General features: G+C 54.6%; 2 protein-coding genes across 2 annotated transcripts in view; both read right to left on the bottom strand.

Annotated features, from left to right (window-relative positions):
* The window catches only part of LOC103666651 (angiotensin II receptor associated protein), a 28,546-nt gene extending 20,464 nt beyond the window's left edge, over positions 1-8,082 (bottom strand). Inside the window, exon 1 of the mRNA XM_040645542.1 lies at positions 7,780-8,082. Coding sequence (XP_040501476.1) covers positions 7,780-8,082 — 303 coding nt within the window. The remainder of the gene's footprint in view (positions 1-7,779) is intronic.
* Positions 8,083-8,161: 79 nt separating this feature from the next.
* The window catches only part of DRAXIN (dorsal inhibitory axon guidance protein), an 11,069-nt gene continuing 4,130 nt past the window's right edge, over positions 8,162-15,100 (bottom strand). Inside the window, exons 3-7 of the mRNA XM_008694723.2 lie at positions 15,050-15,052; positions 14,668-14,779; positions 14,183-14,272; positions 12,501-12,590; positions 8,162-8,309 (exon numbers count right to left, since the gene is read on the bottom strand). Coding sequence (XP_008692945.2) covers positions 8,197-8,309; positions 12,501-12,590; positions 14,183-14,272; positions 14,668-14,779; positions 15,050-15,052 — 408 coding nt within the window. The 3' untranslated portion in view covers positions 8,162-8,196. The remainder of the gene's footprint in view (positions 8,310-12,500; positions 12,591-14,182; positions 14,273-14,667; positions 14,780-15,049; positions 15,053-15,100) is intronic.

Genomic DNA, 15,100 nt, shown 5'->3' with positions numbered 1-15,100 from the left:
TTCCTGGGTTTTCTGGAGGTGACAGGACATTGCTGGGAGGTAGGAGGGACCTCCTCTCATGAGGACACATTTGTTTTAATGATTAGTCAAAATGGGGGGGTACTGATTCCAAAATATTTGCCTCAGTGGCACAGAATTCGAGCTTCTAGCAGCATCCATGGCTGACTTTTACAGGCCCCAGTCAGGCTCCTTGAAGATGTCCCCTTGAGCTTTAAAATGCAGCCTGTCATTCCCAACGTCCCTGTGGCTTTGCCATCTCATGGTGTCCTATGTACATGACTGCGGGGTGAGCCCTGTCCTGGCCTCACTGGACACTCAGTGATATTACCCTGTCCCTGCAGAGGCCCACAGCTCATGTCATGCAACAGAGAACACATCAGAATGCCCCATGGGGTTCTTGGCAGAAAACAAAGTTGTGTCCTGTTCTAGAAAACAGAGGTTGTTTGAGACACCAGCCAGAGGGGAGGCAGACAGAAGAAGGTGTTGCCAGTAGCTCCCTGCCCTGTGGCTTTCAACCTCCTGGTCCATACTCCAGTAACCCTCTTTATGTCATTGTGTGCGTGTGTGCGTGTGTGCGGGCGGGCGGGTGCGTGTGCCCAGGCTCTCCCTAGCCACGTGCCTCCTGCCTCCCACCGCCTGTCCCCGTTCCGTCCTGAGTTCAGGCTGCCACCTCTTTCCCTGTCAGGCCTCCCATCTCTCTCCGTGCTTGGGGCTGGAATTTCAAGGGAGGCATTTGAGGGCTTTGGCTGTACAGTAGTGATCGCTCAGATACGCAAACAAGGCCAGTTATGGCCCCCGGGCCCTGCGTCCCCCACGATGCCTATCTGCTCTGGGGCTTTATCCTGGTGTTTACTTTCACACCCTTCTGCTCAGTCAGCCAGTGCCGATGGCTTTTGGGTCCAGGTCTGCGGCAGGCTCCGTGAGGTCTCACGTTCCTTGCTGGGGACAGTAAGGGAGCCTGCGCCCATGCGGGGGGACACATCAGAGAAGAATGGGGAAGTGGGTGCTGAGGTCAGGCAGGGTACCTCCACAGGTTCCACCCCCTGGGAGCCCCGAGGGGCTTTCTAGAAGGCAGCCTGGTGAGTGCATGATCTTTGGTTCCAGCTGCTGAGAGCTGGGGCCTGCCCAGCAGCAGCCTGGGTGACCCCAGATGTACCGTGCAGCTCCTGTGATCTGGAGTGTGCGAGGGGCGGTGGGGGTTGGGGAGGTCTGGTGACCAACTCCTAGTAGGTGCTCAGCAAACTTGTGGCATTCGAGAGGCAATGTAACATCAGGGGACATGATCAGGTTTTGGAGTCAGAGAGACCCGGCTGGGGTCCCCGACGCTGCTCCAGAGTAGTTGCACCGCTTTGGACAAGCGGCCTTCATTTCTCGGCGCCTCGTCTTCCTGCTCTGAAAAGGGGGGTCTATGAATTTCTAGCTACACAAGAGGAGGGTGCCTCTGGCCGTGGGCGCAGCTCAATCAATGAGCTCACAGTTGTGTTTGGGTGAATGTATTCCCTCTCTCGACATGCATTCCGCTTTGTGCCAGGCGCTGACACAAGGTCAAGGCTGGGGCATGGACCGATCGTTCAGGACCTCAATGCCCAGAGCTGACCAGCCTGCCCCACTGCACAGACCAATCACCAGTGTGGTCCCCCAGGCACACAGACGTGGGTTTCAGGATACGCCATCATGGAGGGGGAGGATGAAGGGACAGGAGCGCCTCTGTTTAGCCGCTTGCTTATCCAGATGTGCGCCATATACCTTCTCCCAGCGCACGCCCACCAGGATTTCATGTCCTGGCACTAGGACATGCGTGCCCACTTACATGACGGACGGTGGTCACAAAGGAGTGAGGAAGCCCAGAACTTCATGATACACCAAAGACAGCTCTGCCGTGTAGCCACATATGTCATGATCCAGAGCTGGGGAGCTGAGCTCCAGAAGCCCCTCGGTGATGATCGGTTTTCGGTCTCAACTTGGCCAGCTGTTAGCATGTGAGGATTTAATCGCACTCTAATCTAGGTGTTGCTGTGAAGGCATTTTGCGGATTTGGTCAACATCCACAAGCAATTGACATCAAGTAAAGGAGAGTATGCTCCATCATGTGGGTGGGCCTTGTCCAATCAGTTGAAGGCTTTAAGAGCAAAAACTGAGGTCTCAGAGAACTATAGTATCAATTCCTGCCAGAGTATCTGGCCAGCTGGCCTGCCCTACGTATTTCAGACTTACTGGCCCCTGCAATAGTGTGAGCCAGTTCTTTAAAATAAATCTGTATAAATATATTTATAGAGAAGATATATATAAACACACAGACATTTAAATAAATACAAATTCCATTGGCTCTGTTTGTCTGGAGAACCATGGCTGATACACCCCCAATCCAGCTACCTGATCCCCTGAGGGCAGCACCCAGGCTGCCAGCAGAGAGCTGAAATCCCTGTGGCCTTGGGTTCGACTGGCCTTGACTCCTCACTTCGGTACTGCTCCGACTGTCATGAAGAGAAATGGACTTGAGTTGACATCCCAGGACAGAAGGGTTTTTAAAAGCCTCGCCTACCTGTCTGGAGCCATGGAGCCAGGAGTTAGCAGTATAGATTAGGGCGTTGGCAAACTACAGATCACGGGCAGATCCAGCCAGCTGCCCTTCTGTGTGAATAAAGTTTTATTGGAACACAGTTACGCTCATTCATTTGTGCATGTCCATTTCAGTGTCGTCTATGACTGCCTCGCACTACGACGGCACTCTTGAGGCTTATATGAAAGGGGACCTTCTGGGCTCAATTCCCTAGAGCCATCCCCAGCGAGAGGTTCACCAGCCACCTGGGGCTTGAGTGGGGAGGAAAGTGAGTGCTCAAGAAGGCTTGATGATGCTGTTTTCGAACTTAGGGCAGGGGGCTTATCAAATACGCAGATTGCCAAGTCCCACCCCTAGAGATTCCAAGTCACAGGCCCAGATGGGGCTCAGAAACTTGGGTTTTCTCCCTCAGAGGATCCTGATGCTGGGAATCCCAGGCCCACGTTTTGGGACCCCTTGGATTAGGGCATTTCCCCCTGTCCAGGCTGCAGAAGCCGGGCCGTCAGTGGTGTCTGGGCAGGGAGATTTCCACGGGACAGCAGGCCCTTAAGGGCCTCCCACGTCTGCGGTCACCCCAGCCGCCAGGAGAGTCTGGACCCCGGCTTGGCCTCCCGATGTGGAGCCACTGAGAGCCATACACAGCCTTGCTCGGTGTTACAATCAGCCAGGCCTGGCGGAGCCTGGCCAGCGGAGCCGGGTGGCGCTGGCTGGAGCTGTCACCGAGATAAGAGATGGCCTTCCTGGTGCTAAGCCAGGCCACCCCCTGGCCAATTCATGCCTTTTCCCAAGATGGCATCTGAGCCTGCCCAGGCCCGGCGATGGGAGGCGGCTCTTTGTTCCTCCCCGTCCTGCTGAAGGTGGCGTCTGTTTTTCCCTGCACGTGGCCACCCAGGCCCTGAATGAGGCCAGCCTGCTGTGGCTAGCCTTGCAGTCTCTTTGGGACCTCAGCAGCCCCAGCCCTAAAATGGAGAGGGAGGTCAAGATATGAAATTCCCACTGAGAGGTCTGGTTGGAGAAGAATGATGAGGTCCAGGCGAGGACAGAAACTCTGTCTCATTTACCGCTGAGCTCAGAGCAAACGCCCAAACGTGCGGCAGAGGAAATACTAGGCTTATGGTCCCGTCCAAGTGCCCCGAGCGTGCTTCCAGTCTGCGCGCACAGATCATCTCCAGGAGAGGCAGAGAGAGACGGGAAGGCAGCTAATTAACCGTGGGCTCTTTATTTACAGCTCAAGAGAGCACATGCAACACGCCATCACAGGACTACAAGGGCATAGCACTCCCCACCCCCTGCTGCCCCCCCTACTTTAAAGAGGAACCACAGCACCCCAGGGAAGTTCCCAAGAGTCAGAAAACCCAATGACTGTGGGGCCCCAGCCCAGGTGCTCCCCTTGATTTCCTCTGAAAGTAGACCACTCCCAGCCCAGGAGGCAGGGCCTTAGAGCCTGGGAGTTTGTCACGGCTGGTTATTAACCAGGCAAACCGGATCTCAGATTTGCCAACTCACACCTGAAGGTACATGCCCTGAATCATCCAAAAGTCCCTGACCATCCAACTTTTCTGTTTCACCTTATGTATCCTAGACCTGGGTCTCGCAAACTTGATCGTGCCTGAGAACGGCCTGGGGACTTGTGAAAACCCAGATGGCTGCGTCCCACTGCCCGAGATTCTGTTTCAGCAGGTCAGGGATAGGGCCTGGGACCCCACACTTCGGCCAAGCTCCCAGGTGATGCCCTGCTTCTGGTCCAGGACCACAGTGTGCGTAAGTAAGGACTAGGAACCCTCTGGCACCCAGGAGAGGCTGAGGATCTGGCATCAGACTACCGGTCCTGACTTAGAATTCAGAAAACACACTCCCTGCAATGAAAGTCCTTGGTTCTGCAAACCAGTTCCTGCCGCCCCCTCCCTGACACACACACATATACACGCACGTGCACACACATACACACGCATGCACACATATGGCACGCATGCACACATGCACTTCTGTCTCTCATGAGAGGAAAGGTCATCACGGAGGAGATGGTGCCAGCCCCAAGAAATCCTAAATGGTTTACTTTTCTGGCTCCTTCAGTGTCCCTCCCAGCACCCACTTTTCTTGCTCTTCTGTCGTCTTATAAACACATGCCTTGCAGGTTCCATGTATGTTCACCAACTCTCCCACTGCGAAGCGAATCCCATTCAAGGGCGTGCCTACCCTCTCACCACCAGGTTTTACTCGGTGTGTTGAATATAGCTTCGAGGAAGGCTCCATCTCGGCAGTGGAAGGGGTTGTGGCTTTGGGATTTGACTTGTGGTTCGGTCACCCCTCAAGGGGCAAGCGAAGCTATCACTTTTCCCCCTGAGGCTCAGCCCTCACGTCCTGTGACCCTCAGCCCATTCCCAGCAGGCTTCGGAGCCGCTCTGGACACGGCCGGACGAATCCCAGAAAGGGGTCCCGTGGGAACCGTGCACATCTCTGGAGAAATGGTGTAGAAGGAATGCAGGAGGGCACAGGCCACCCACCCAGCAGCTCCTGGTTTCTCTCGGCCTCTTGCTCAGCTCGCCCTCTGGTTGTATTTTTTGAAACTCACGAACTGCACCCCAGACCAACCTCCTCCCGCTCTGCCTTCGCCCCCAGGATCTGTACCTGCTGCCTCGAGCTGAGTCCAGAACAGTTTTCCAAACTTCTTTGATCCCAGAACTCCACCCTCTGTTTTCCAAAGGAGCATCTCCTGGCCCCAGGGTTCCAGGGGAAGGAGCCTGAACTTTGATGGATCATTGTCAAAGAACCAAACACCTACTAAAATTATCCTAGAAAACAAATTAGCCAACACCGGGAGCTGATTATGCGCTTAGCACTCTTCTAAACACGCTATCAGGATTTTACATTTACTTCTCACAACACCCCTGTGGTGGGAGAGTCATTAGTCCCATTTCGCAGATGAAGAAATCAAGGCACAAGTAACTTTCCTAAGGTCACCACGGTGGTGAGAAGTGGAGCAGGCCGTTTGTCACCAGTGGCACTCCCACAGCCGGGAGCACAAGGACAGAGTTCAGGTCTGGCTGTCCATCAGAGTTGCCTCCGGGAGCCTTGAACACGCACGAAGCCCAGACACAACCCAGACCAATGAAACTAGCACTTCTGCAGGTGGTCCCGGGCATCAGTACCTTGAACGCTCCCTAAATTATTCTAACGTGCAGCCAAGTTTGAGACCAGTGGACTAGAGCAGGAATCTGCAAATTATGGCCCGTGGGCCAAATCCAACCCACCGCCTATTTGGGGGTAATCTGCAAGTTAAGAGAGGTTTTTACATTTATAAATGGGTTTTAGAAAACCAAACGAAGGATAGTAGTTTGTAACATGTGAACATGCCATGAAATTCACACCTCAGCATCCATGAATAGTTTTATAGGAACACGGTCTAAAATATTTACTGCCCTTTATGGTAAGAGTTTGCTGAATCCTGGATTAGGGGGAACTGACTTCTGTAGTAGCCAAAGAAATTTAAGATAGACCTAAGGAAGAACTTCCCGGCAGAGAGGTTTGTTAAACACTGAGGGGCCTTTGGGATCTCTAACTCTGGGGTTAGGAAGTCTGTACCCACCCACCTTTGCAACCACAAAATGAGGGTAGCTGAGCAAAGAGCTAGGCCCCGAAGGTCCAACCGTGGAACTCCCCAGCTAGACAGGGATCGTTCCATGGGGCCTTTCAGCTTTGTCCTGACCTTCTGTGCTTTCCGTTGTCGATGCCCCCAGCGCCATCTGAACTGTTACCCCCCAGACATATGCGTTGCCAGACATAAGCAATGCTGTGTTGCCTGCATGCAGCCCCCCTCCCCCTTAGGGTCCTATCACAGTCTCAAATCAGCCACCCCCAGGAAAGCACACACAGCATGGGCGTTGTCTGGTGTAGTCTTAGACAAAACTGCTCGTGGGTTTGATTTCCAAATAGCCGCCTTTGATCTCTTTTAGTTCCCCTGCCCCACCCCCACCCCTAAGATTCCTTTGCCCATAGAACTTGAAAAGGGAGACATGAGTAAGGATATTTGGTTTCTCCTCAATCCGTCTGCTTTGCTTGGTGCCAGACCCCTGACCCTGACTGATTTTCCCAATGGAGTAAACAGCCCTGGCATCGAGGGTGTGGTCCCCCAGCAGGTGTCCCGGCCGGCGAGGAATTTGGATGGGGAAGGCTTTTGTCACTTGCACTGGTTTGCCCTGGACCAGAGGGCTGACCAGGAGTGAGGTGCCAGGTGTGGGGGGTGTGGGGTTTAAGTGGTTCTCCAGAGGTGGCCCCTAGAGCTGGATCTGCTGGGGGAGATGTTCTGGGTGGGCATTGTGGGTCTAGCTTGTGGGGGGCATTAGTTTCAGACAGCACCTTGACCTCAGAGGTGCCCCAAGGCCTCAGTAAGGCTCTGCCACAGAAGTGTGGGGTAGGGGGGTCTAGAGGTGGTCTGTGGGAGGCCTGGAAGCCACCAAGGCAGTGTGCAAAGTGGGTGCACATGCGCAATGAGTGCATTTTTTTGAGGCCATATTGGCATTCGATTCTCAAAGGGCATGAACTACAGAAACTAAAGAAGCTATGGGGCAACGTCAAAGTGCATGTCCTGGGACTGGGTGAGCAGAGCCACAGAAATAGAAGGAACAGCACTATTGTTTCCCCCAAACACGTCATATCTCAGATTACCAGCTCCTAGAGGGCAGCGGCCAATCTTCCCAAATCATGCCTTCCCAGCAAGCAGGGGCTTAATGCATGCTTTGTTTTTTTAAGATGATACACCTTTGTCCAGGGAAGGAGGAGAACAGCCCGTTATCGCAGATCTCACCACCGTGAAAGGAGCTCCCAAGGAGCGCTTCTCTCTCACTGAAAGCCATGGAGAATTTGGAATAAGTCCGTGGTTGTGCAGAAGGAAGGATATGGGCCCGGGAACCTGACAGGCTTGGACTTGGGCGTTTACTCCCAGGACCTGGGTGCTCTCGGAGGCGTCCCCACCAGCAGCAGCAGCATGCCCCCGGGGAGCTTGTCCAAAATGCAGAATGGACCCAACCAGAATCCATTCTAGTCAGATCCCAGGGATTCTTACACAGGTTAAGGTTTGAGGGGCATCGATCTGGGACCCTGGACAAGTCCTAACTCACTCTGCCTCGGTAAAACGGTGATAATGCCTCCTTTGAAAGGTCATCGTGGTAACTAAATGAGATAACGGACGGCACGCATTTAGCACCGTGCCTGGTACCTACAGGTGTTCCGCACTCATTTCCTGGGGATCTCTGTCTCTGGCGGTTTCCCTTTCTTGAAGTGCTCAGAAACCTGTCCGTCTTGACTTGAAGCTGTTGCAGTGCTGAGGTTGGGCAGTAGAGAGCACTCTCGACATTGCCATCGCGGAGCACCAGGCCACCGGGAGGCGCAGGCCTGGCGAGTCCCCCGGGGGCGGGGAGGTGGGCGCAGGTGTGCTGCAGGTCCGCTCCTGGGCGGGAACAGCCCGCCCAGCGCTCCCCTCCCGGAGCTGAGGGTCCCGGGCTTGAGCCTGCAGCCTCGGTCATCGGGTCCCCCACCTGATCTCCCACTGCTAGTTCTAAACAAATCGCCCGGTTTCTCCAAACCTCCGCGCGGCGCGCCGTCCCCAGGCCGGTGGGGAGGCGCCTCCCGTAGAGCCGCTAGACATTGATGAAGGATCCCTGGTCGCTGTTGGCCGTCTCGGGCTCCACGCAGCGCCCCTTCCTCCGCGTGACCCTGCGGTTCCGGTGGAATTTGGCGTAGCAGCGCAGCCCTGAGCAGAGAGAGGCAAGGGGGTCAGGGGTGCCCACTGTCAGGGACCTCCCCTTCCTTCCTTACCTACGCCCTCTGGAACTCCCTGCACCCTCTCACCACCACCCTACGCTGCCCTACAACCCACCCACTCTCCACACTGCAGCCTGAATGGGCTTTAAAAAAGGCAATCATGGGGCGCCTGGGTGGCGCAGTCATTAAGCGTCTGCCTTCGGCTCAGGGTGTGATCCCGGCGTTCTGGGATGGAGCCCCACATCAGGCTCCTCCGCTATGAGCCTGCTTCTTCCTCTCTCAGTCCCCCTGCTTGTGTTCCCTCTCTTGCTGGCTGTCTCTCTCTGTCAAATAAATAAATAAAATCTTAAAACAAAAAAAAAGGGGGCGATCATTGGGGGAGAAGGGAAGGATGGAAAGATGGAGCACAGGGGCTATTTGGGGCCCCCAAACTATTCTGTGTGATATTGTAATGGTGGATACATGTTCTCATGCATTTATCAAACCCCACGGAATGTGCAATGTGGAGAGTGAAAGAGAATGCAGATTGTGGACTTGATCAGTGTTGGTTCCTCAATGATAAAAAACCGAACCACACTAATGCAAGTAATAGCAGGGGAACTGTGCAGAGGGAGAGGGTATAGGAGAACCGTGTTTTTGTGCCACTTTTCTGTAAATCCAGAACTGCTAAAAAAAAGAGAGAGAAAGGTCTATTAAAAAATTTTGTAAAGGAATGCAGGTTCTGCTGGCCCCTATAAAACCTGCATCTCCCCCTTGTACTCAAAAGGAAATCCAAACTTCCTACTCTGGCTTACAAGACCCTCTGGGACCTGGACCTGCCTCTGTCTGCCCTCTTCACTTCCCACTCTCCTCTTCATGAGCTCCAGCCACACTTAGTCTTCTTGCTTTTCCTCAATATCCAGCCACGTTCTGCCTCAGGGCCTTTGCACTTGCTGTTCTCTCAGCCAAACTCCCTTCCCCAAGCTCTTTGCAGCACTGGCTCCTTTGTGGCCTTCAGGTCTCAGAGACCCTCCCTGACTGCTCAAACTAAAATCAGTGTGGCCCTTCTTGCCCACCAGCGGAGGGTTTCAGAGCTGAAGCTCTCTCTCATGACCATGAGCATTCCCTGAGATATATGGGTAGATGTATTTTTCATTCAAGGCCTCAGAAGGCCATATCCTCTTGGTGGGGGGGCCAAAAGATGTGAGTGTGGCCTTAGCAATCCCTACACTTCGCGTTAGGAGGTGACCCCAGGGAGAGAGGACATTGCTACTTGAAGGTTCACTTATGTCACTACCCAGAGAATAAAGGGACTGCTGTGAAGTTTGGGCTTAGGGGCCTAGAATTTACACCTGGGTCACTGGGCATCCAGACCTGAGGTCACACAGATGACATTTGGAAAAGGTCAGGGAATTCGTGAGCAGGAGTGCTTCGTTCCCACAGAAGCCCTTCTAGAACCCTCCACAACCCAGGCTGGCCTTGACTGCTGGACTTCAGCCCTGGGCCCTCAGAAGTCCTTAGGACTCTTGGTCCTCATGAGGGCTCCCGGCACCACCCAGATTCCTCTGGTGTGGCATCTTGGTGACCACCTCCTCCTGGACCAACTTTATTTTATTTTATTTTATTTTAAAGATTTTATTTATTTATTTGCCAGAGATAGAGACAGCCAGCGAGAGAGGGAACACAAGCAGGGGGAGTGGCAGAGGAAGAAGCAGGCTCATAGCGGAGGAGCCTGATGTGGGGCTCGATCCCATAACGCTAGGATCACGCCCTGAGCCGAAGGCAGATGCTTAACCACTGTGCCACCCAGGCGCCCCTGGACCAACTTTAATAAGCTGCTTGAGCTGTCATTTCCACTCTTCTTCTTCTTTTTTTTTTTTTTCTGGAGCCTGAATTTCCGGGGAGGAAGCAAGAGTTTCCTCCAGGACCGACCAGTGCCAGACGGATCAGAGGAAACGAGCAGATGGGGCTTTGGATGCTGACATATCTTTTGGATGCCTGGAAAGCTGCCCCCTCACACCCAAGGTCCAGGGGAGGGAAGGAGGAAGGATTCCAGGACTCAGTAGGGCCACAGCCCCCTCACCTGGGTTAGACCCGGAGGCCAAGACTGTGGTTGGGCCTCAGCACTGTTCTGGACTCCGTGGACCAGAGTGCCCTCTGGCCCGCTTCACACCTCAGTTTCCTGCTCTGTGAAATGGGGCCCCAACCCGGCAAGCGGGTAACAGAAGGTTGTTTCCTGGCATCTCCTGCCCCTTCCAACCCTGCCTGCCTCCATCCCCTCACCTCTCTGTCTCCACTCCTGCTCCCCAGAGTCCTGCAGCCAGACCATGTCCCTCTCCAGCTTAAAACCTGCCTGTGACTTCCAATTATAAATCAGACAAGGCTGACACGATCCTATGTGATCCCGCCAGCTTCTCCCACCCGGCCCTGGGGCCACCTTCTCTGTTGGCCACTGTGTGCCAGGCCCACTCAAACACGCCAGCCCTGTTCCTGCCCGAGGTCCTGGGCCTCTGCCTTGCTTCTGGCCCGGGGCTCTCCCTCCCTCTCTGCACCCCCACCCTCAGTTGGCCGGTTCTGCTGTCCCCTCCTGTACGTCCTTTCTAAAACAGCTCTGAGGGGTGCCTGGGGGGCTCAGGCGTTAAGTGTCTGCCTTCGGCTCAGGTCATGATCCCAGTGTTCTGGGATCGAGCCCCGCATTGGGCTCCCTGCTCAGCGGGAAGCCTGCTTCTCCCTCTCCCACTCCCCCTGCTTGTGTTCCCTCTCTTGCTGCCTCTCTCTCTGTCAAATAAATAAATAAAATCTTTTAAAAAAATTAAAAAAAAAAATAAAACAACTCTGACTCCTCATCAGACCACCTGATTTTCATGACAGCCCTTATTTCGGCTTCAAGACATCTCATGTCCTGATTTGTTTACTATCTGTGGATCTCACTAGAATGGAATGGGGGGGGGCAGTTTGCCTGTTCTCTTCGCCGCCAAGTCTCAACTCTCCAGAACAGTACCAGACACATCGTGAGACCCGAGTAGCTTTATTGCTTTCACGGCAGTTAATTTTTGAGGTTCATATGAGCAAAAATAGGGCTTGTATCTTAGGATGGTTTAATAGAAGGACCAAGACCAAATTCTCCAACTCAGGGCATGTGAGCAACCAATTCGCTACTGAATGATAATGAGTAATTACTGTTCATGTTTTTTGTTTCTGTTTTGGGGGGGAGAGACAGAGACAGTGTGTGCGCCAGAGGGGGGGAGGGGCAGAGAAAGAGGGAGAGAGAGAATCCCAAGCAGACTCCACGCTCAGCACAGAGCCCAACATGGGGCTCGATTCTACAACCTTGAGATCATGACCTGAGCTGAAACCAAGAGTCAGACGCTCAATGGACTGAGCCACCCAGACGCCCCAGTATTTTATTTTTCAGAGAGTACATATCTTTTAGAGATAAATACTGAAATATTCACAGGTGAAAGATCTGTAAACTTCCCAGAGTTGCTTCAAAATCATACTGGAATGGGGAACTGAGTTGGGGAGAGACAGCGCAGACTGGCAGTGAGCTGGTAAGTATTGAAACTGAGTGATGGGAAATGGGGTTCATTATTTCAAACACGTATATTTGAAGTTTTTCGGAATATAAAATTCAAAGATAATGGGAGTGAAGTGCTTGGCACATAGGCTGGCACGCCGGGGCACACCCGGACAGGCGGGCACGCCCACTGCAGGGGTGGGAGCTCAGAAGAGTTAAGGACGTAGTCGGCCAAGTGCATCCTTCCCTGGGACGGCTGGGAAATCTCCCCCCACCCTCATTCTCACATTTGGAATGCCTCTCCGGGGGTAGAATTCTAGTGTACCAGCCTTCTCAGATTTGATCTTATTTAAAGAGATGTGCTCCTCTCCTCCCACCCCCAGATTATAGGAGATCATGCCAGCTTGTATTTCAAGAGGCGAGAAAAGCAAATCTGAGGAATGATGCCAGGAATCGAGACTAAATGAGTTCACAGATTGGGAAGGCACCGAGCAAAGCTGTTCTTGCTCTCGTCTTCAGCTCCCGAGGGATCCTGCCACCCTCTCCGCTGCCACCGGCCCCTGGGCCCACCCTCCACTAGGAAGTCTTGGCCCGCATTCCGTGCCGAACCAGCTTCAAGGACAAGGGGTTTAGTGGCTCTGGGAGCACAGGGGCAGCCCCCTCCCCAAGAAAGCTTGGGCTCACCTTCCATACACATGCAGTCATCAAAGCATTTGTTGTTGAGGCCGCGATTGTGGGGCGTGCAGAGGTGCTCTCGAAGGTCACAGCAGGTGCCTGTCCACACAGCAAGCACACACTCAGCCAAGCTGCCCGGACCCACCCACCGACGTGCACACAGCCCACCCCCCACAGGAGATCCATCATCTCCTTGGCAGGGCCATGCCCTGGCAGGGTGGGCCATCTGGTGCACAAGGCTCCCTACCGGGACCACCGATGGATATCATGGCCAGGGCCCCCGGGGGGCCGGTGGCAGAGACCCCAGCTGCCCCAGATGGGCAATTGATAGCTCAGGGGCGGAGTGAAGGCAGTGTGGGATGGCCTCCCAGGGAGAGAAGGCGGAGCAGCTGGGGGGGTGGGGAGGAGCGGCATCAGCTTGGAGCTGGGAGGGGCCTCAGGATCATTGCCACCAAGGTCTTCTTTGACAGATGGGGAAACTGAAGCCCCCCGGGGAGCAGTGGGAGGGCCCGAAAGAGGCCCCAGGCCTGAGGCAGGGGTTTGCCCACCACAGACCCAGCCAGCTCCTAGGGTAACAGCCCAGTTGGCCCAAATTCCAGCTTTTCCTTTCTGCTCAGGGTGAAAACAATGGCTTGGAGAGGAAACAGCCTGTCCGGAAGCCGGTGGTCTCTCTTAAATAGTGCCAAATTGCTGCTTTGATTACTATTTTGTGGAATATTCTGACCGAGGAATTAACAAGCACGGCACTGTGGAAGTGGACCGCTTGGGTCCCCCCTCCCCACGCCCGTGCTGTCGGAGGTGAGGACAGCAGTGGGCTGGCCGCCTCCAAATGTTAGCACCTTCAGAAGCCACCTGGGCCAATGTCGCATGGGTTCCCCAGCAGCTCCACCCCCCAGCAGGGGGACCAAGGCCTGGCTGGTCCTGCCCAACGTGGCCTCCGTCAGCAGGCAGTCTTGCTCTGGAACTCCCCATCGGGCTGGCTGAGACTGCATCACAGGTTTCTGGGTCCATTCCTGCTTCCTCCCCCCTGTTACCATCCACAGACCTTCCCTCTTCCCCCAGAATACACCTCCTGCACTTGGAACCCCACCTCGGTATCCGCTTCCTGGGGGTCCCAAGTGACCCAACAAGAGCCAGCAGTTTCGGACATCAGTCCCAACATCAGGCCCCCTGTTTGTAGACTGTATGATGGGTGCTGCTGTTGCACGGGTGAGGATGTCATGATAGCATCTCCCCCCTCCACCCTCTTGCCCCCCCCCCACGAAGCCCCGCAGTGTCATAAGGGGACAAGGACAGAATTAAGCCCAAGCAGGTGTTACAAGGAGGAAATCGAGAGAGGGCTCATCCTGACTTGAGATAGCATGGGGCAGGCGTGAAGAAGCACACAGACCCAGGTTTGAGCTACCTCTCGCTGTGTGACCTCAGCCAAGACACTTAGCCTCTCTGAGGTTCTATTTCCTTGCCTGAACACTGGGGATGAGAGGAGCCCTTTTTCTGGGTTGCCATGAGGCTTTAATACAGTAGGACAGCAACTCTCAGTAGGGTGGTAACCCTGAGTGTTATTGTTTGTCCTCCCTAAAGGGTCAGGGACCCACAGGCCCTGCTCGCGGGCCTGGGAACAGCCGCACCCCTGCGCGGGGTCCCCCCTGGCACCCAGCCTCCTGCCCTGCACGCGGATGCTGCTTGGGTACCTGGCAGGCAGTCTTGGTGATGGTCGCACGGCTCCCCTTCAGCTGCTGATGTCTCGTTACCATCGCTGGAGAGTTTACCCCGGTGTTTCTCTGGGGACGAGAAGATGTGTCATCAGAAGCTGACGCCCAGCAGAGGAGAGAGACTGAGCATGGGGGCTCATACCGCCACTCGCGCGGTGTGGCGTTGACAAGACTCTCTAGCTCTCTCTGCCTTAGTCTTCTCCTCTCTAAAATGGGATCAATAGCAGGATAGACCCAACAGATCATTTTTCTGGGTAAAATGAATTGGTAGAGGAAAACATTTGGCCTGCAATCAATGCTTGATAACAGCATTTGCATTTTGGGTGTTAGTCCCAGTTTAGACTCCATGCCCTCCTACTCTGAACACCTGTAGGTCAGTCTGGGCTCACTGGGGCCCCCACCCCAATAGACGGCTGGTGAGGGAGGAAGCTCAGTCATGGGGGTGGCAGGAGAGGTGGACATACCTTTCTTCTTAGCAGAGGGCCAGACTTCAGGTTTTAAGTCTTCGTAATCAGTCCAGTCGAACAAGGCCATGTCCAGCGTGGGCATCACCTCCCCATCAGGCCTGGGCTGAGCCTACAGAAGGGGCACAGAGAGGAGTGAGGCTGGAGCTCCCAACAGGTGGGAGCGGAAACATGGGACCCCAGAGCCAGAGAACAAAGGAGGGACTCCTCAGAGGCCAGCTTGTTCTCTGCTGGGCAGCCTGGCATCCCAGCCCCCCGGGGGGGGGGGGAACAGCTGCCTGAGGCTCTTGCTCCAGCAGCCAAGTCCCCTCCACCCAGCAGGATGCAGAAGGGTGAGTTATCCCTCGGGCCCCTGAGGGAGACGCTGGGAAAGCAGTTGCACCTGCTCGAGGTTTCTACACCTGTGCTGTCTGGTGGGGGGGGGGGGAGTTGG

The sequence above is a fragment of the Ursus maritimus genome, unplaced genomic scaffold (assembly GCF_017311325.1).
Source record: "Ursus maritimus isolate PB19 unplaced genomic scaffold, ASM1731132v1 scaffold_32, whole genome shotgun sequence".
NCBI classification, from domain to species: domain Eukaryota; kingdom Metazoa; phylum Chordata; class Mammalia; order Carnivora; family Ursidae; genus Ursus; species Ursus maritimus.
The sequence above is the reverse complement of the archived record's forward strand: the minus strand, read 5'-3'. Positions and strand labels throughout refer to the sequence as shown.